The 21,806-nt window shown below is 43.4% G+C and overlaps 1 protein-coding gene across 4 annotated transcripts in view; it reads right to left on the bottom strand.

Annotated features, from left to right (window-relative positions):
- Window positions 1-1,597: 1,597 nt before the first annotated feature.
- Window positions 1,598-21,806, bottom strand: part of FCHSD2 (FCH and double SH3 domains 2) — a 120,309-nt gene continuing 100,100 nt past the window's right edge. For all 4 annotated transcript variants that reach the window (XM_085078044.1, XM_085078049.1, XM_085078026.1 and 1 more), the window contains 8 exons: window positions 11,496-11,657; window positions 7,608-7,742; window positions 7,208-7,291; window positions 6,904-7,081; window positions 6,069-6,289; window positions 4,999-5,128; window positions 4,767-4,849; window positions 1,598-3,877 (listed from right to left, as the gene is read on the bottom strand). In XM_085078044.1, the coding sequence (XP_084934170.1) occupies window positions 3,794-3,877; window positions 4,767-4,849; window positions 4,999-5,128; window positions 6,069-6,289; window positions 6,904-7,081; window positions 7,208-7,291; window positions 7,608-7,742; window positions 11,496-11,657 (1,077 nt within the window). In that variant the 3' untranslated portion in view covers window positions 1,598-3,793. The remainder of the gene's footprint in view (window positions 3,878-4,766; window positions 4,850-4,998; window positions 5,129-6,068; window positions 6,290-6,903; window positions 7,082-7,207; window positions 7,292-7,607; window positions 7,743-11,495; window positions 11,658-21,806) is intronic.

The following is a 21,806-nucleotide window of genomic DNA, read 5'->3' as shown; positions in this document are numbered from 1 at the left end:
TCCATCCCATGATTTTCATGCAGGACAACAGATCTGCAAATGGAAAAAATGTGGGGAGACAAAACTCTTCTCTTAGAAATAGCATCCTCTCCTTCCTGGGAGAAAAAGGCTGATTGAAGTAGATTCCATGCTAATCTTGCCCCTGCCATGCCGGGATTTTCAAGTTATTAATTATAGGAAAAGCAAGTTATTAATTATAGGAAAAGCTGGAAAAGCAAGCAGGAAAACAGTGCAAGCTGCAGAGCAAGCAGAAGATGCTTTCTTAAGAGAAGATGGTGCCGTTTTTGTTTTCCTTTTTAATTACTATCAGCAGTGAGAGATATCTGTGCTAGATAGGAAAGAGAATTTGCTCACATGCTTTGGTTTCTTTTAGTGTTTCCCTAAAACAAGAAGCAACCCTGGCACGATTTGTAGTAAACATCACATTGTTCACCCGCATGCCTTCTGCCCAATCCTTCCATTATCCCTTTTGAAAACCACTGAATCCCAGGATGGTTTGGGATGGAAGAGACCTTGGATCATCTCATTCCACCCCTGCCATGGGCAGAGACACCTTCCACTATCCCAGGCTGCTCCAAGCCCTGTCCAACCTGGCCTTGGACACTGCCAGGGATCCAGGGGCAGCCACAGCTTCTCTGGGCACCCAGGGCCAGGGCCTGACCACCCTCACAGGGAATAATTCCTTCCTAATACCCACTCCATTATTTCAGTTAAAAGAAATTCCAGAATCTGGGAACCAGAGCTATCAGAGGAAACCCTGGCTCTAACGTGCTGCTCACATCAAGTCATAGCGGTGGCGAAAAGAAACCCAAGCAACAACCAAGAAGTGAAAAGAAAAAGACAAAGCTGTCAAAACGGCAAGGCAGGATCATAATTTTTAGAGCAGCACCGTGAATCCATAAGAAAAGCAGGGAAGATGGGATTTCTCAAAGGAAGAGGCTGCAGGAGCTCAGGGATAAGAAAGTGAAGGCCTGTGCAACAACTCCGTGGGAAGAGTCGAACGGCAAAAAGATCCAACCCCACAGCAAGGTCCTGTGCTCCGTGAGGGAAAAACAGTCTCTAAAACCAGGGAGAACATGGAAATGATGGATCATTTGGCACCTACCACCTGTAGGACACTGGGATCAGCCCAGCAAGGAGGTGGTCACCAGCGGGCAGCTTCTGAGTGCTGGAAGAAAATCCAACATGGAAACGCAGCCCACAGAGGGATCCCAACGCTGGAGAGGCTCGGGATGCAGGGGGAATATTCCTGGCACAATTAGGCAAATCGAGCCTATTAAAGGACAATCACTCTGAAGGGCTGTTATCAATCACTCCCCTCGCTTTCTTTAGGCAATTATCCTAATTGCATCAAGGCTATTAAGCAATTATTTTGATAACTGCAGCTTTGTTGCCGGCTCTTCATTTTTGGCAATGTTTTGCTCCTCGCATAAATGCCACCTCCAAAAGATGTTTAAAGCTGACTTTAAGGATGTGCTTTTCCTGAGCACAAGATTCAAATTTCCATGTAAAAGCACAAAATCCCGCTCAAAAACCCACCAAGTTTATCCTGGGGTTCTCCCTCAATATCCCCCCACATCTCCCAGGGCACCAGGGATTTAGTTCCACTTTTTTATTATTCAACTTTTTATACATAATAAATACAAACTTTTTACAGCCAATATAAAGAAAGCATTTGCACTGATGCTTTCAGGGTGTACTGAGCTGTACACGATGCAATGGCCGATACATGCCCTGTATGAAGAAATCATAGTTAAAAAGGAGGCATCTTTTTACAACTTTTCTTCCTTTTTTTTTTTTGCCTTTTTTTTTTTTGCTTTTTTTCACTTTTGTTTTTTAAATAAAATTAGCAGCTCTTACAGAAAATATTTTAAAATACAACTAAAGAGACTTTTAAATAAAAATTTTCTGGATTTTTGAAAGTCCGGGTATGAAGGACACAGAAAAACTGGCCAAAGGAATTGAACATGAACATTATGGCAAAAACTTGGTTTTCTTCTGCGTTGTGAAGATCTCAAAATATTTGCAAACAGTTAAATCTTTTTTTTTTTTTTAAACTTTTCTTTTTAAACTTAAGAATAAGTTTGATAAACACATAATAAGACCTCAAACAGATCAACAGGACAAGAGGTGCAAAAGAAGGAATAATATGGAAAAGACTTCATTGGACAGTCACTGATTCCATAACTGATCCATGAATTGTCCTCAGACAGCCCCACTCTTGGTTAAGGATCCCACTGGGAAAGGAGACTGGCAAGCACTGGATGTCTCAGACCCAGCCTGGGTTGGGATTCACAAGTATGTGCAAAGTTTATGATAAAATCTTGTTTGTTAGATGGGTCGTTGGGTTTTTGTTGTAAATGCAGCCTCAAAAAATAGCCCTTGTTAGTAAACTAAAGGTAGAAAACTTACTGGCTTTGAAAAAAAACCATGAAGACACAAGAGAACCCACAAACAGCTCCAAACCCAACCTCGGCATGCCTTTGATCCCAGGTTTTCATCTGATGGAGAACGCTGGCAATATTTTAGTCAGTACCCAAAGGAAATGCCTGTTTTCATCCAGTTTTTCCCTCTCCTCCAACCATTCCACTCCACGTTCAACCTCAGAATATTCTTTGCCCTTTTCTTTCAAAAAGCTGAAATCCAAGCTCCCTTTTCAGAGCTCTCTGAGGGAAATGTGAAACTCTTCCTCTCGGTTTCTTTCCTGGGAGGAGCTGGGCACATCTTGGGCACGAAGGTGGTGTGAAGGCAGAACCTGGAGCTGCTCCTGGCTCCCTGGCTTTGGCTGGTTAATGGGATTGGGGTGGGGAAAGGCTACAGGACCATCCAATGCAACAACTAAAGGCATGTAAATACTCTAACTGGAACTTCTAACTCTAGAACTCAGGTGGTTTGATGACAAAGATACACTACTAACGTTGGATAATAAAGTACATGGCAATATCTGGGGTAAGAGTGACCCAAATGCTTTAAAAAAAGAAAACAAACCCAACAAAAAAACCAAAATCCCCAAAATCTGCTAAGGAAAAAAAAAAAAGCAGCTCAATTTCCAGATCTAGACAAAATCTCACTTGCTTTTTGCTTTTCTACCCGTTGGTTTCTGCTGTGGAAGAAGATGTTGCTGCTGGTTCAGCACCTCCATGTTAGATCCTCTATGAGTAAATGCACTGAGTAAACACAAAAATCCAAAGGCAGAATGTTCAGCTGTGAATCACTGACAAGGGGAGCACCCATGGAACGAACACTTTGCTTCTCCAGGAGATCATTTTCCCGTTTTTTCCCTTCTGCAGGGGGATTCAAGAGGAGCCAGCCTCTCCTTTAGACTTCTTTTTCCGTTCCCTTTTTCATTCATCTGATGAATACCTGATCAGGCAGGTGATGCTACTGGAAGGATCCACAATCTTTAACACATTCCTATGGCAACAGTAATATACTGTACTAATGCACAGGAGCAAAGGATGCTAAGACTAAGCTGCATGAACGAGGCTCTTTCTTTGTCTCCACATAAAAATGGAGCATCTTCAGCCAAGAAAAATAGCCAATTTTGGCTTGTCTTGGTTTGTGCTAAGAGAGGAAGAATGATGTAGAGAAATCCAAACAAACAAACGAGAAAACAAAAGGCACAAAATATTCATGACTGTGGGAAGGAATCCGCCAGGTCACTGCCACATAAAATCCTCCCTATCACTCGCTCTAGTCCAAGTCTTCATCATGCAAAGGTGCCTAAAAACGAGATTGACCAAAAGCTGTGTTTGGCCTTGATTGTAGCACTACTAATCAGCCAGTCCCCTCGTTACACCAGAGTGATTTCCACGTCCTCGATCTTCTCCGTGGGCCGGCGGTGGTGCTGTGTTGGAGGGGGTGGAGCTGCTCGCACCTGCAACAGCCAGAACCAGCCTGTGACTACCCCAAAATGGCCACATTTCATCAGAAAACTCTCACATTTCCTGCACAGACCTTCAGGCTCACCCCTCATGATGATTCCAACCAACAGGTTGTGCATCCGGCTGGATTCAGCTCCAGTGCTCCCCAGTTCAGCCATCAGTGATTTTCCTTATGACCTGTCAGAGATTCTCTCCAGAGTGCAATCTCACATCTATTCTGCCTGTGTCCATGGATAAGCCCGGATGTAAAACTAGGAAAGACTCATCACATGCTGAATCTGATGGTGCTTTTGCCTGGAATTTCTGTGGAGTGGGAACTACCAGGATGCTTTGCTGCATTTGACTCACTGATACTTCATTAATCGCTGACCTCAACAATACACACCCAAAATCTGATGTTGTTTTCTAACTCTGCCACATCAGTCAACTTATTCTTGCTCCTGACAGAGAGCACCTTTAGTGCCAATGGGGTTTTTAAGACACCATTTCAGAATACACCAGACTTGCTATGGGAAACATGAACTGTGGAGCAATCCTGCACCAAACTGCCCAGTATTTCTAAATCAGTTAATCATAGGTATGCAAATTTTATCAAGTTCTAAGTTATTAAATTCTTCCTTTCCTTTTCTGCTAAAATTCCTTTTTCTAGGCACCAAAGACAACACAAAATTCTCATCATTAAGAATCATGAGTGCCTTGAATCAAAGGGACTGGAAATAAATATAACTCCAAATGTGCAGAAAACTGCTGGAAAGCAGGAATTGTATAAACCATAGGACTGCCCTTGTCTGGCATTTAGTCCCCACCTCTTTTTCAGCTCTGTTTAGGGGTTGTTACCCCTTGTAACATCAATAAAAACAATGGGATTTGCTGGTCACTTACAGGCCGCAGTTTGCCATAGGAACTTTCTGGAGGAATTCGTGGAGGTTGGGAGAATCCAGGGGACTCTGAACCAAAGCTGTTTTCTGAAGGAATAAGCAAAACCCCATCACAAAGAAGCCCCTCAGCACTGCTGAATATATGTTGCAAAAATGCTGTTTTTTCTTTTTTCCAAATCTGAAAGGGGAAGGTTCTAAATGAAGCCTTTTACCCCAAACATTGCTGAATTTCTCACCGTTTGTCGATGGAGATCTGGGGAAAAACATGGATCCTCTTTTATCCGGGCTGGGATAGGGACTGGTGGGAGGCTGGTCGTACAGAGGCAGTGGTGGCAGGGAGTTGTTGGCCTTTGGAGTTGGGGACACCTGTGCCAAAAAGAGGGAGAGGCTGCAGCAAATCCTCCTCAGCATGTCTGACACACACACCAGTTTTCCATCCCATCCCTACACCAGCAACTTCCCTCCGGAGGAAAGCCAGCTGGCAGGAAAGTTTGGGAAGGAAAGGCAGGGTATCCAACAGGGATTCAATTTTTTTAAATCATAGGTTGCCACTGAGCAGAAATTTTCAGCCTCTCTTGGGTAACTCAGAGAGGCTTTCTGAAAGTTATTTGAAACAAAAAGGTCACTTGGCCATGTGGGATTGACACAAAAGTTTTATCCCCATCCAAATGCATTTAAATGTTCATTTTCATGGTCTTCTTAAATCAAAGAATAAAAATACTAAAATGTTCCTCTGTAGAAAACATGAAGTCCAGTTTCTAACACCACAGCTCCACAGGGGAATGTGGCTGATTTTCTAACACGATACAAGGATTATAGAACTACACTACAGAAATGAGGATATTTTTGCTAAAATTACTGTAAGCCAATACTTGGCAGTATCCTGCCCCTCAAAAATGAGAGGATACAGAACAGATTTAAGTATGAAAACATTAAATTAGGGCTGAAAGAGCCTGTAATTCTCTTTTTGGTTGTGTTTCACATCCCAGTCTTTTACAAATTAATGACAGGAAGTAAACTGTGAATTTTCTCCTTTGATTCCTTTCTACCCAAATTATTTCCCTTTATTCACAAATCTGTTCCATTTGCACAAATGTATCAGTTGATAATTATCAGGCTGAGTAAGAAACTAAAATGCAAGCACTCAGGGCTTGGGGGGGTTTTTTCCTTAAAGTAGTTCATATATTTTCTTAAATGGTTTCTGACTTTTTTACTTAAACTGGTTGATTTTTTTTTCCCCTGAAGAAGTGGCAGATCTTTGCAAACTGCCCCACCTGATAAATCAAGCCAACACCTGTTTCCATACCTGGATATCTCCAATCCACTGAGTCTCTCCATTCTCTGAGGCCATGAGCTCTTCAACCAACACGGAGGGGAAGACGCCGATGCGGCCGTTGAATTCCCCTTCCCAAAATCCATCATCATCCTGGTTTTCCTTGTTCAGGATGCGGATGATTGCTCCCTCCGGGAAGGACAGCTCGTCATCCGTCTGCCCCTCGTAATCATAAAGTGCTTTTACAAAACAGACTGGAAAAAAACGGGAAAGGAAGAAATCAAACCAGTGGGAAGGCCTGGAATTGATGGTTTTAAAGTTGTTTTCCAGTCTAAAGGATTCTATTATTGCTGAGACAAATTAGTTTGGTTTTTCTTAATTCTAATCTCAGCAGTACGAGCTATAGAGGTGAATTATGCAGTTTGATATGAGAGAGGAAATTACTGAGATAATTACTGTGCTCAAATGCAGGTCAGTCTCTCTCTGCAACTCCCTGAAAGGAGATGGTGGCTAGGTGCAGCCTTTTCTCCCAGGAAACCAGAGATAAAACAAGAGGAAATGACCTTAAATTGCACCAGGGGAGGTTCAGGTTAGATTAGGGAAAACTTTTTCCCTGGAATAGTGGTTAAACATTGGAACAGGCTGGGAAATGGTAGATTTCCCATGCCTGGAAGTGTTAAAAAATGAGCAGATGTGGCACTTGGCAACAGGGTGGGATTTGGTCAAAGGCTGGATTTCATCACCTTGGAGGTTTCCAACCTTAATGATTCTATGACTCCATGAAATCTGGGAAAATCTCCCAGACTTGATGTCCAGAGTGTTTTCCAGAGCCACCTCAATATCCCACGTATTTTTAACTGGAATTTACCACTGGAGTCTCCGTTGAGGGTGCCTGGCACCAGATCAGCCTCCGTGGAGTTGTTGGAGGTGTGGGATCGAGTGTCCAGAGCAGCCAGGGACTGCAGCATGCTCAGGAGGCTGCTGGAGGTTGGGAACTGCAGGTACTTCTCTGGCACATATCCCACCTGTCCTGCTTTGTTCCGTGCCTGTGAATGAACAACAGAGAGATTCTCTGCTTGTGAACACTGCTCTGGGAAAAATCCCAGCATTTACACCCATCCCAGCTTCCACTGCTAAAAGGATTAGTGAAAACAAGCTCAGGAAAGTAGTACCTTTACCCAGTCTTCCATATCTCCATCTTCAATGACCTCCAACACCTCGTGTTCCTCTATGGTCAGTTCATCTGGCTGAGAAGCCTGGAATGTAGAACAGGAGGGATGGAAAAGTGGCTTTAAAGGGAAGGCATGGGCAGTAGAAAAAACATTCCTATCTAGACTTTTATTAAAACTGATGGTTTTGTAAAACACTGAAACTTTTAACATAGTTTAAAACATCACAGTAAGGGTTCTGCCATTGACAAGAGCCTTTCTCCCTCAGAACAGATGGAAACTCCCTGAATCTCACCCCGTCAGCAAAGCAAACCTCGAGCTCCCAGACAGACATAGACACATTTATCCTTTGTCTTTTGTATCATTCATTTTTCTAATTAATTTTTTTTTTTAAATCACTAACCTTATAGGAATAAACAACTTTGCAGGTGAGAGGGTAATTTCTGAGAGTACCAGAAGGACTAGAACTGCTGTCATCAAAAACATCCATGCTGTCTTCAAACTCTTCACCTTCTTCCTTTTCTGCATCAGCATTGACCTGGTAAAACAAATTGCAGTTGGCATTACAGCAGCTGATAAAAATTGGTGAAGAAATAACAATAAAAATGAGCTTGCTAATATTTTTCAGTGTGTGGTTTTTGTTACTTAATGTTTTTGGAAGTAACTCAGCAGGATTTCTTTGTTCAAGCACAACCACGTGGACTTTAAAAAGAACTGTAGAAGATTTTGGAAGCTCCAATTCAACTGCTGGGCAGTTATAAAATCCATTTTTCAAGTAGGCTGGGACTAAAATACTTTGGAGATGCCATTTCAAAGGCACAACAAACAGTTTAATGGAAAAAAGAGAATTTATGCTACTAAAAGATGAATGTACCTGTGATCAGGAGTTGTAAAATAAGTCCACAGTGGAAATATTTAAAGTTGAAAAAAATAAACCCCCAAATCAACCTTCTAGCTGGTATTTTATGCACAACAGATTTACTACAGTTTATCACGAAAAATACTTAAAGAAAGAAAGATTTGTAAAAACTTGCTATAAAAGCTTAAATAAAACCTGAAGTCAATATGCTGGAAAAATACAAGTTTGGGCAACTCTGCCATGAGCTGTGCTTTGGCGTCATGCCTAAGTTACATTTTGGATAAACACTTTATCTCATGTGAAAATGATGAATTATTCTGAGAAAACAGATCTTTGAATTAAAGGCAACACTGTTATGTAGTTCCATCTTCCCTATGTTTATTCCTGTTAATTTGGGAGTGAATTTGGTGCTCCCTGTGGAAACAGAGAGGCTGATAAATCAACAGAAGTTAAGCTGAGCCTACAGAGTCACTGTGCAGCTTCCCTAAACCAGGTCACTGACAGCTTTGCTCTTCTAGGCCTCTAGTAGAAGAGCACAAAGTTCCATCATGTTCTGACTTAATTAATTTTTATGCTGTTTCCTTGCAATTCTGGTGATTTTTTTTTGCCCACTAATTCGCACTGAAGAGCGGTTTGCTTCCATCTCTTCTTCTGAGTGTTCATGGATGTTGGGATAATCAAAAAATCGTCCTACACCTGGGTAATGTTTTGAGAGATGAGCAACCAACTAAATTGTGGCAGATTTGAGGTTTCCCCTCCTGTTTCTGCCTTTTGCTGTGCATGGTCCCAGCAGCCAGGGCTGAGATCCAGCTGGGACATCATGGAAATCAGCAAATCATGTCTAGAAAGTCTGGGCAACATCTGCTCCTGGTTTTCTAACACGAGGAGGAAAAACACGCCTTCATTTTCAGCGCGTGGGCTGCTCTGAACTCCCCGGCTGGAATCACTTGGGAAGCAGGCATGGAGAGGGAAAACAGGAAAGTGAGAGGTTGGCTTGATAAAGCTCATCCTTCTGCAGAGCCTGGGATGAAAGCTGACAGCAGCAAGGAATACATGCATGGGACAGAATGACACTGAAGGTGTGGGACAGGCAGCAAACACAGGAAGAAACGCAGGGGAGGTGGTGAGAAAAGTGGGTTATATACATGAAAAAAGCTATGGAAATGTATCTATATATAAAAAGAAGAGTCCTGTCCCTGTTCCCTGGGATCACAGCCTGACCCCCTGGCTGTCCCCTCCTGTCAGCAGTTGTGCAGAGCCACAAGGTCCCCCTGAGCCTCCTTTGCTCCACGCTGAGCTCCTTTCCCAGCTCCCTCAGCCTCTCCTGGTGCTCCTGACCCTTCCCAGCTCTGTTAAACACTGCCCACTCCTCCGGGCTGAAATGAAAGTGCTGCTTGTTACAAACTGCAGTAACTCCTCTAACTTTTGGCATAATTTTGGTCCCAGCTCCAAGAATTCCATCTCTAGGCTGTCCCTGCCTGGCCTGCCAAAGTCAACAGAGCCTTTTTTAAATACAGGAGCCTACGTAAGTGTCAAAGGGGAAAATGAGAGTCAGAGCTGAACCTCCCAGGCTGTGGCATTGCCTGGGACCAGCACAGGGGGTTCCAATTGTGCCATGTCTGGGGAGACTGGGAATCAGGGCTTGGGAGCAACCCAAGAGGCACAGAGGGAAGTTAAAGGAGGTGGAGTACAAGAAAAACTGGAATAAAACACTGTTTAACACAGCTATGAAACAAATCCTCACCTATTGTGACCAGAGAGGATCTGAAGTGAAACCCAGCACAGAATTCCTTTGAAGGCTGACACTAGATCTGCACACTCCAACTTCAACTCCGAATTACATTAATGATGGGAATAAAACCTGCAACAACCTTCACTGCAAATCATCACCATGAGCTGGGTGTGACATCTGAGAATATCCCAATAGCCCAAAGGAAGCAAGGAGGGGATTTGGGAAGTATTTGCTGTGACTCCATTCAGTGCTCTGTTCTCAAAACTAAAGTTGCCACAGAGGGAAGTATCTGTACCTTCAAAAAAACCCTCTCCCTCTAAGGATTTGCTACCACTACCAAGAAAACATATTTAAAAAAAAAAAAAAAAAGGAGAAAACATGGGGAAAAAACATGGGAAAAGCACGAAGAAACATGGGAGTGAGCAAAAAACCCCAGGCACCAAAAGCTCTTTTAGCAGTTCCTCTTCTCTGAACAGGGCTTCTTTGATTCAGCCATCACTATTATTTTGAAATATTTCATTCTTCCTGGGGAAGAGGGGAGGCAAATGGGAGTTTGCTTTTAATATTTCCTTGAATTACATAAAAACGTGCTGTCTCCCAAGCTAAACAACTGCATAGACTTTAGAAATGCAATTAGTGTTATGTACAACTCAATTAAAAAATCATTACCAACCTTCCACTGATCAAAGTCGCTTTTTATATCAGTTTTGGGTATATTGGATAAAATTTTCCGAAGAGTTAGCTTGGAATCACAGCACCATTGAGGCTGGGAAAACCTACCAAGGTCTCTGAGTCCAACCATTCCCCAGCACTGTTTACTCTATCTTAAAAAATCCATGAAAAATCTTTGAGGGAAAACATCTAACCCTGGTCACAGGAATGGAAAGTCTGTTTTCAAAAGCCACACACTGATTTTTTGATGAATTAAATTTTCACCTCAAAACATCCGAATCAATTTGGAAAACAGGCTTTGGTCTCCTGATGACTTTATCCACAATCTCTACATAAATGACTCTTTAAGGGATGATGTAGAACTTAGTTTTCTAAGGAAGAATAAAGACTTCATTTGGAAGAATAAATCCTCTAATTCAGTGATCTCAAGATAACAACCTAAACTATTAATGAAACTTTAAAGAAACACACAGACATTTCCTTCTCAGGAAATGGCAAATAAATCCTATAGCACTTACCCAAGGTCAGAAAAATAATTTTAAAGTAAGCTTAGCAAAAAAAGCTAAAAATCCTTTTTGGGGGAGGGAGATGGGAGAGTACAATTTTTTTTTCTTTGCAGTAAATTCAGCCAGGTAAAATCGTAAGATTTCCCCACTTGGTCAACAACCAACCACACATTATCAATTTTGTTTTATAGGAAAGTCTGGGTTGGAAGGGACCTTCAATATCACCCAGTGCCACCCCTGCCATGGGCAGGGACACCTTCCACTATCCCAGGCTACCCCAAGCCCTGTCCAGCCTGGCCTTGGACACTTCCAGGGATCCAGGGGCAGCCACAGCTTCTCTGGGCACCCTGTGCCAGGGCCTCCCCACCCTCTTCAGGTGAACACCCCCAGCTCTCCCAGCCTGGCTCCAGAGCAGAGGTGCTCCAGCCCTGGAGCATCTCCACGGCATTCCCTGGATCATTTGTAATCCAACAGCAGGTCAGGAGCAGCCCCTGGGGAGAGGTTACCCCGTGCAATCCGTACCAGGTGCGAGGAGCCGTTGTTGGTGACGGAGGGCAGGTTGGCCCAGCGCTCGTTCTCCAGCTCCTCCATCACCTGGTTCATGGCGCTCTTCAGCCAGGTGTCCACAGACACCCCGATCTGCTTCAGCAGCTCCAGCCGCGCCTCCGCCTTCAGCTTCACGATCTGGGGACACAAACACACACAGGTCACAGCTCCCGCCATCTGGGGACACAAACACACACAGGGCACAACTCCCGCCATCTGGGGACACAAACACACACAGGGCACAACTCCCGCCATCTGGGGACACACACACAGGGCACAACTCCCGCCATCTGGGGACACAAACACACACAGGTCACAACTCCCGCCATCTGGGGACACAAACACACACAGGGCACAACTCCCGCCATCTGGGGACACAAACACACACAGGGCACAACTCCCGCCATCTGGGGACACAAACACACACAGGGCACAACTCCCGCGGTGCTCCCCCTCGGCCCAAGGGGTTTTCTGATCCAGGAATGACCCCAGTGGCTCCCAAAGCTGCTGCCTGTGGAAATGAGTCTCGTTCCTCATTTCCTTGCCTGGAGGAATGTGGTGGGAGCCAAGGCACAGGGAATGGTTTTCTGGAGGCCCAGGCAGTCTCTCCAGTTGGTGTTTTTAAAATAACACCTCACTCTCTACTCATACACTTGAGTGGTTCAGTGTAGCTTGAAAATGCAACAACCCAGTGCTTCCCAGGATTTTTAAAATTAGGAATATCCACAGTGGTGGATATTCCACCACATTCCAGGTGGTGACTACACTGGACGTGAAACAGAAATAAATCCCATTCCAAACACACACACCAACCCACCAATGCCCAAAAGGGGCTCTTTTCCACCAGCACGTGCCAGAGATCACAGGAAACTCATTTGTTACGGAAGCAGAGTATGTTAATAATCCCAAAATTAAGTAAGTATCGCACTCCAACAAACAGTTTCAGGATTTTTGTCTCCAGCATGAAAATAGAGGTTTTCTGACAGCTGGGTTCACATCAGCATCCTGGCACACTCGCTGGCCGATGGAGCCAAGGATTTAACAGATTCATGGCAAACCACCATCCCAATCCAAATCAGTTCACAGTCTAAACAGGAGGGATGGGAAGAGCAGATGAAGAAATTCAGGATTTCAAGCAAAGCAGATTTGCATCAAGAAGTGAAGGGCAAACCTGGGAATAAAATCGAGAATATTTATGTCCAGTCCAGCCCTCTCAACACCCTCCTGCTGCACTTGCTCAGCAGAGGAACCAAAACCAAGTGATTTCCCAAAAATCCTTCAGTGAGTCACTGATGGAGGCAACAACAGAAACCCACTGAACCACCCTGGAATTTTTCCTGCATTGCCTTTCACAGCATTGGTCATTTTTACCATGTTACTGTGCAAGAAGCAAAGTTTCATCTCCTTTCTCTCCCTTCCAACCCTTCCCACAGGCATCAGAAGCACCTCACTGCAGCATCCCTGACACACCAAGCTCTCAGCAGCACTGGGAATCCAAGCAAGACCAGCAAAAGCAGATGGATCCAGGCAAAAATTAGAGGGAAATTCCCTTTCCAGTAGGGGCTGGAGCACAACAGACTATGAAGAATAAGTGTACAGTGAATTAAAACGCCAATTGGTGCCATGCAGGTTTTTATCTCTTACACAAATCCTTATTCTGTACAAGGTTTTGTGTTCAGCTGAAGAGATACTGCTATTTTTCTAATTTTTGCCATGCTGCTACACTTACAGAATCAGAGAATATCTTTCTACTAAGAAAATAAACCAGAAAAGAAATGACTGTAACTTTATTAAGCTGAACCCCTAAACGTGTCTCCCTTTTCACTTTATTTGTGAAAGTGACTTTAAACCTGTCACTGTTGAGAGCATAATTTTAAATTCTGCTTAGAAGAAATGTGATTTTTAAAGAGTAGGTGGGTTGTAAGACAAGAATTTAGGATGCCAAATGTATCTTCATGTGGTTACAGCTGCATGCACACTCTCTCCCCCACAATCAGGGATGGACAAAGGAGAATGGGACAACTCTGAGAGGTGTTTCCCACGGGAAAAGCCAAAGCCACTGAGTTAAGGGAAGTTTCCACTTCAAGGGAAACCTTCCCTTGCAAGGGGTTTCCAGGTGAATGATTAACAGGTCTGTAAATAGTGTTCCCAAAGCTGAGAAAAAGAGGAAACCTCAAAATACAATAATGTGCATCCCCTCTCTGCTGCTCCTAAGCATTCAAGACTTTGAACAAACACACTTCAACCTTGCAGCTGCACAGGGCAGACATGGGAAGGGAGAACAGCCTTGTCAATGGCAACTAATTCACAGAATCCCAGAACGGTTTGGGTTGGAAAGACCTTAAAAGTCCATCCAGTCCTACCCCCTGCCACGAGGAAGGGCACCTCCCACTATCCCAGGTTGCTCCAAGCCCTGTCCAACCTGGCCTTGAATATATAAATTTATGTAATTTCAAACATACATATACTTGTGAAGAAGCTTTCCCCTAGTTTGTCTTTATATCCTGACACCAATTTATGAGGACTTTCCCATTGCCTCAACCAAGGAATTGCTCAGCCCAGTTGTTCTGCTGTTTACCTCGTTATGCAACTTCCAATTAGGCTGAGTTATGTACAGCAATAAACACTGGTCCAGGCTGCTACAAACATCTGCAGTTGATGTTAGTCCTCTCTCTGCTGTAGTTTGTTTGTACAAATTGTGAGCTAAAATAAACAAGCTGCTCCAAAGTCCTTGAGTGTACTCAACAAGAGGTTTTAATTCAACGTACCCAGCAACTCCAACGGAGTTCCCCCTCCCTATTTACACCCAGGAGCCTTAACAGTCAACAAATGTTTGTTCCAAACCACAAATGTTTTGAGTTTCATTCCACTGCAGACAAGCCATAAAAGTACAAGAGCATTAGGTCAGGCCTGCACTTGAAAGCTATTTACAAGCTGAGATTATGTTTTTACCGAAATAATTATGCTGGTAGACCAGAATTAACAGCTTCCTACCTATAGGAAAAATAAAATACCACTCAGGATTATAACTTCATTCTGCTTCTCACACGGGAACTGCTACACATTTAAGCTTTAGTGGTGGCCTTGGCACTGCTGGGTTGGACTTGATGATCTTGGAGGGCTTTTCCAACCTCAATGATTCCATAAAGCTACAAACATTTCATTCAAATATCACTACATCTAAATTAGCTGGGGTTTGATGCTTTCATCATGCCAGAACTAAATGTTAAGTAAGAAGGAAACAGGGAAATACCGGTGATTTCACCAGCACCACATCATGTCACATTCTGAAAGCCTTGCTCCCTTGAAAAGATCATCACCTTTAAAACTAAATAAAGCTTTAAACACGGGTTTTTCCTCTCTCCCACCAGATGGTCCGCAGGGGACATTCGTGCTGTGCCCCCTGACCGAGTGACCTCCACTGACAGACACCCACAGACTTGAAAATATCCTCAATCCAGTGACCACTGGCATTCCCAGCAACACTGAGCATCTCCAGGAAGGCAGCTGAGCTTCCAAAGCCCAGGAATGCTGGAATCCAGCGCTGGGTCTGAAATCTGGGTGCTGCCCAAATCTCATTGTTATGAAGCCTCACTGCAGGACAAACATTTTCCTGTGCAACAGTGGAACTGCTGTTTGCAGTTACCAGTCACCAACTGCTGGTTAATGGCTCAGCACTGGGATATTTGGACACTGATTAAAAAACCATCAGCCACCCACAAAATGTACAAACTCTTCTGGGGGGTTCCTGCTTCTCTGAGCTGTTCTTTCTGCTGGGAGGCTCTAAGAAGATGAAAGGCAAAACCACCCAAGTTTTTCAAAACATAAACACTGTTATCTATGCCTCACATACCTGACGTTGCTCCACATGGGAGATGGAATAGTTTTGTTTATTTACTGTTCCAGTCTTAATTAAGCCAAGGCTTTGGACCCACAGCTTACTCAAGATGAAGATACACAACAGCTCTGCAAGGCATGGAAATGAAACCCAGCAGGAACATTACAGAGCTGTTCCCTGTTCCCAGGAGGAAAAGGGCCAGAAAGGAGTCCCTTTATATCCCACAAACACCAAGTCCTTCAAAGCCATTTATAAAGGTGTTGGGGTAAAAGCCAAACAAGTGCAGCAAAGATGATCCAGGGTGACCCCTTCAATATTCTGGTTTAGGACTGTTAAAACCAGTTTTACATGGATTTTCCTGAAAGCAGAGCTGCATTATCTGCCATGTTTTCTCAGGATGCAGAACAAAGCCAATGCCTTGCCCAGCTTTTTTTTCTCCTGAAGAATTCAGAATTCTCTCTTTTACACAAATGTTGCACTTAGCAACTTGATCAGACACTAAAATCAGATTAAATTAAGATTATGAGGGGACCTAAACCATCTTTTGTGAGAAATATTTTATTCCACTACAACATTTTTTTTAGTGGCAGGAACAAAATCATAGAATCCTGGAATAATTTAGGGTGGAAAATCCCTCTAAGATCATGGAGTCCAACCATTTCCCTAGCACTGCCAAGGCCACCACTATCCCATGTCTCCAAGTGGTTGGACACTCTCATTTGGCAAACTGTTTTAGCCAGGAAGAAATCAATGCGGAAAGATTTTGGTAAAACATTCTGGAAAGCCATTATCTTTATTTCTGTCCTCATTTAGAAACATTTTTATTGAAATTCTAGGCTTTTTAATTGAAAAAGGTATGAAAATGAAGTAACTGTCTTAATGAGAAATTAAATTTTGGGCCACCGGAATTATTATACAGCAACAAGTATACGTGACTATTAAATCAATTTTATTTATAATCAAGTCCTGGAATGCCCTAAACTTCTCAAAACCCAGAGTGAGTCTTATTCCATGCAATTCAGTTTTCAATCCCAGCCCACTGCTGTTAAAGTAGGAGGTTTATGAGGAAATAAACCAAAAAATTCAACTTTCATTGCCCTGCTGGGGTTTGGGCTGGAAAGGCAGCTGTGGCAAAACCATCCCAAACAAACAGATAAATCCTGTCCAACACAACTCACCTAAAATCTGGATCCTTTTTCTTCACCAGGTGGGGAATTAGGTCATAAATGACATTTTCCAACACAACACTGAGTGGGTTTTTCTTAAGTGGGAGCACGGGCGAGAGGTCTCTACAGCTCTCCCAGAAGCTAATTTATATGCTAAATAATCTGCATGGAGAGAAATCCAACGAGGCTGCTGGGGTGAAGCAAGCAGGAAATGAGGCACTGGCACAGATAACACCAAGGGAAATCCAAGGTTAAGGAAACAGAGGGGAAGCTACTCATGGAGAAGAGTCCACCTGCACAGCTCCAGCCCAACTGGCACATGGATTTTTCCCAAGCACATCATACATTAAAGATCCCCAAGTGTTGAATTTGTAGGGGTTTAAGACGTGGTTCCCAGGCTGCTGAGAACGGAGCTGAATGGAAATCACCCAAATTCTGTAAGTGAATAAATAAGAATATATCAAATAAATGAATGCAAACCTTTATTAACACATTTCTCTGTGGTCCTGGGGATGAACACTGGCTCTTCATACAGTGAAAAATGTTATGGACATTGCAGAGCCGAAACATTCAGTTTTAGATTTAGGCAGAGTTAGGCAGAGATTGAACTAGTTCAGAGGCTGAACTAAAAACACCCCAAAGCCCATCACTTTCCACTACCCCAGGTTGCTCCAAGCCCTGTCCAGCCTGGCCTTGCACACTGCCAGGGATCCAGGGGCAGCCACAGCTTCTCTGGGCACCCTGTGCCAGGACCTCCCCACCCTCCCAGGGAACAATTCCTTCCCAATATCCCATCTATCCCTGCCCTCTGGCAGTGGGAAAGCCATTCCCCTTGTCCTGGCACCATCTGCCACGTAAAAGTCACTCCCCCTCACAAAAATGCTTTTCACCAAGGGAGTTTGAAATTCCTGCTCTGTGGATGTCACTGGCACTTTCCATGCCAGTCCTCAATCTGCCGACCTGGAAAGACCAACAACTCCTACACACGTCCTGCAGAGAAGGCACCTGGTCACCTGCACTGCTCGCCCAGCCTTTGCCTCCTGAGCTCAACCAGAGATGGCAGCAAATGGCATTTTACAAATTCACCTTTGCTTTGGATTAGGAGACTTATTTCCTGGAAGTGTCCAAGGCCAGGTTGGACAGGGCTTGGAGCAACCTGGGATAGTGGAAGATGTCCCTGTCCATGGCAGGGGTTGGGACTAAATGATCCTGAAGGTCCCTTCCAACCCAAATTATTCTGTGATTATAGTGATTATGCGATTCCATTTCATTAATTTTCCTGAAGCAGATGGAATTTGCTTTGTTCCCACTGTGACACAACACAGCAATAACTATCCACAGCCCAATACAAGGAGAGGGAGAAATCAGCCCTCCATGTACAATTAAAAATGGCCCTACACCTCTCAGCTGATCAAACCAAGTAAACACCACCACACTGAGCCTTAACCAGATCTAATGTGGTACAAACACTCTGAAGAGCTGCAGATATGCTGATGATGAGACAAAATGCATCACCCTATAATTAAGTGGGAACAGGATTAATTGCTGTGGAGGCCCAAAGACCTGAGAGCAACTGGGAAACCTCCCACCATCCTGAAGAAAGATTGTATCAGCCCTAGGACAACTCAACTGCCTGGGGAGACCCACACTGGAGTCTTTGGTCTGAGAGAGGAAAAATAAAAGGAGTACCCTGTGCTGGCACTGCTGAGGCACCTCCAGTGCTGTGTCCAGTTTTGGGCTCCTCAGGACAAGAAGGACATGGAGGGGCTGGAGAGTGTCCAGGGCAGGGAACAGAGCTGGGAAGGGTCAGGAGCACCAGGAGAGGCTGAGGGAGCTTGGAAAGGAGCTGAGCCTGGAGCAAAGGAGGCTCAGGGGGACCTTGTGGGTCTGCACAACTGCTGACAGGAGGGGACAGCTGGGGGGTCAGGCTGTGCTCCAGGGAACAGGGACAGCAGGAGAGGGAACAGCCTCAGGCTGGGCCAGGGGAGGGTTAGACTGGATACAGGCAAAATTCCCTCATGGAAAGGGCTGCCCAGCCCTGGCACAGCTGCCCAGAGCAGTGGTGAAATCCCTATCCCTGGGGGGATTTAAAAGACTTGTGGATGTGGCACTTGGGGACATGGGGCAGTGGTGGCCTTTGCTGGGGAATGGTTGAACTCGATGGGCTTGGAGGACTTTTCCAACCTTAGTGATTCTATGAATCCAAGGATCCCAGCCTCAGGGTCCAGGCTGGAAAGGATTCTAGAAGCCAAGCTTCAACTTTGGTTTTCCCTTGTTTCTGCAGCACAGATCAGTGGAGACAGTACATTTTCATCTGCAGTCATTGAAAGATAAAGGGATACAGGCAGTGGAAAAATGGAAAGCTCAATTCCTTTTTTCCTCCCTGCTGTTACAGAAATCAAAGCTTAAAACACAGAAGTTCTACTTTGGTTACCTGAGTTGGCTGAGTGAGTACAAAGGAGTTCTAAGAATGGTTCATTTTCACAAATTATCAATTTTCAATATAAATTTTCCATTTTTTCATTGGTCTCCTCTACAGCTGATGCTTGAATTGTGCCACCTTCAATTTGAAGGAGCACCTTGTGCTCTCAGGGCTTGTCTTTCATCAAAGTGGTTCAATGCTGCTGGAACAAGGATGGAATCCCTCTGGATCTAAACTCCACAGTGTGTTACTAACTACACTCAATTTTACTTCTTTGCCAGTGCCAGGGCCATTATTACTCAAAATCTAACATTATTCTAACATTTCCTTAAAAACAAGCTAACAAAAAAAAAAAAACCCAAAAAAAAACCACCACAAAAAAACCCGAACAAAAACCAAAACACCACAACTTTAACAAACCCCAAGTTTCCCATTTTTAACATAAAAATGTGCATTCTGGTTATCAGTTACAGAACTGATCTGTATCTGCCATGTATCACCTGCACAGCAGCACTCTGCTGGAATTCCTAATTTTCCCCCAGCTTTTATCAAGGAGTTTGCTCCCTGAAAACATCACAAGGACAAATAGCTGTTATCCCTGGGAGAAAAAGATCAGAAATAACCCACTGAGCTGTGGATGTGCCAATCTAAGGGTTATATTCATCTTGTAAAAGACAAAAAATCTTGGGATTCTCCAATATTTCCTGATCCTGAGCACATTTTCACTCGATTCCTTTGCTGTACTTTCAAATTACACCTGTTTCCACATCCCTGTGCTTGTTAAATCCAGTTATCCACAGGAAACAGCTCCTCAGTTCCTCCCAGGGCTTAGATTTCCCTGGATTCAGGGTGTCCAAGGAAGAGGGCAGTGAGATGAGCTCATCTATGCCCAAAACACCCTGGAAAAACCCCTTTACCAATAAAAATCCTCTCTAAAAGGTCCTGAGTCAGCTCATCCTGCAACAGATGGAACTTGAGCAATCTGTCAAGGGTATAAAATTCCCCAAGGAGAAACAGGAAACTGGAAGATGACCAAATCAGAAAAAAATAATCCAAATGTGTTTGTGAAGTTGTCTTCCCCTTCAGGAACGATGAGGACAGACTAGGAGGAAAAGAGTGGATTTGCAAACAAAAAGGAGTGAATCAGGAAGCCAAAATGGGATAGAAGAGGCATAAAAACTTCCATTAAAACAACAAGCATTTCAAGAGAAAAATAAAATAAAAATAAAATAAACTCTCTGTGTCATCCTCACACATGCTCACCTTCAGATGTGGCACCAGAACAAACTCCACAGCCTCCCTACAGCCTAAATAACTTTTTGCATAAATACCACTCCCCAACCCAACCCTCAGTAATTCCAACTCAATCAGTTGCACTTAAATATGCAGGAATGTTTGGTTTTCACACACTGGAAGGAGTTATAATTGCATTCCCAAAGAAAAGGTCTTAGCTCCTGCTCTTCTCCAGGATTTTATGTGTGCAAAAATCTCTTGTCTAATCAATGGTCTTGAGCCCAGTCTTAGAGGAGTGAGGACTAACAGGGCTGAAAGAAAAATCCATTTCTAAGTGGAAATAAAAAAGCTCTCTGAATTCACTACTGGCTTATCTTAAAACAATAATCAATGCTACACTATAAATAACTTTGCTGGCAACACAGTGAAGTCCCAAAAAGTGGTTTCCACACCATTCCAACAACTCAGGGATAGCTTCTTGTCTTTAAAATATGCAGAAGAAAACTTGCATTGCAAGACCAGTAAGTTGGTAAAAACCTCCCAACCTCTGAGGCTCATCCTCAAGTACTTGGTATTGGCATCATGTTCTGTTGTAAAACAGGGCATGTGTTAAATATTAAAAGATAAGGGATGGTTTAACTCCAATACACTGGAAAACCAAGAAAATACACTATTTGGATTAGCTAAAATGCATCTTGGAGAAAATAATTTGTGTTTATATGTACATAAAGCTTTCTCTTCTTGGCACTTTCCCTCCATCCTCGGCCACTTAAGTTCCAGACTGATTTAATTTGTAATTGATTTTAATTTTATAATATTTTGCTGCAAGAACTTTCTCCCTGGCAATTTCTTATCCTGATTTTATTTCTTGCTGCTGCTGCTTTTATCTTTTATCCTTGCAGATTTAATCATTAACTGTGTATGCACATAGACAAGTATTTTGGAGTATGGTCTGTTGGAAATAATTTACTCAAAACAGGTTTTTAGACCACTTTCTGTTAGATTTAGGTTTCAAAAAACCATGTCCTGCATTTGCTTTAGAAAGGGAGCCTGACAGTTCTCCCACCAGGAGGAGGAATAATTTTTCTCTAACCCCTTCACCTGTAAATCACATTCGTAATTACATCAGGTACTCTGAGGTATGAGAAGCACTTCACTGAAACAATTAGGTTTGTTCTACAGTTTTAATTAAGCAACCCACTCATCCAAAACCCAGCAGATCAGTTCGTGCTGCCTGCAATAGGGTTTTTCAGTCAGTGGCCACAAAAACAGTTCACTTTTCACTTTAACCCAATGCTGGCAGCCAAGAAGGAAGTTAATTTTTTCATGAGTCTTAACCCACAACAGGTCTCATAAACCTCCATAACCCTCTAAAAGCACCTCACAGTAAATTAGAGATACAAGGATTATTTCCAACGTATTCCCATCACCAGCCAGAACCAGTTTGTGCATCAAAACCCAATACAACAGCACGTGGCAGTTGCTTCTAGAACCTAAAAATACGAAGACAGAGATAAAACCACCATTTTCTGGTATTAATTCCTTCAAGCAGAAGGAAATTAGTAGACCTGAGATTGTTTTTCAATCTGTTTCAGATAAAACCCCTAAATATAGGGAGCCTTTGACAG

The sequence above is a fragment of the Lichenostomus cassidix genome, chromosome 1 (assembly GCF_008360975.1).
Source record: "Lichenostomus cassidix isolate B80296 chromosome 1, HeHo_3.0, whole genome shotgun sequence".
NCBI classification, from domain to species: Eukaryota; Metazoa; Chordata; class Aves; order Passeriformes; family Meliphagidae; genus Lichenostomus; species Lichenostomus cassidix.
This window is presented reverse-complemented; position numbering and strand designations above follow the sequence as displayed.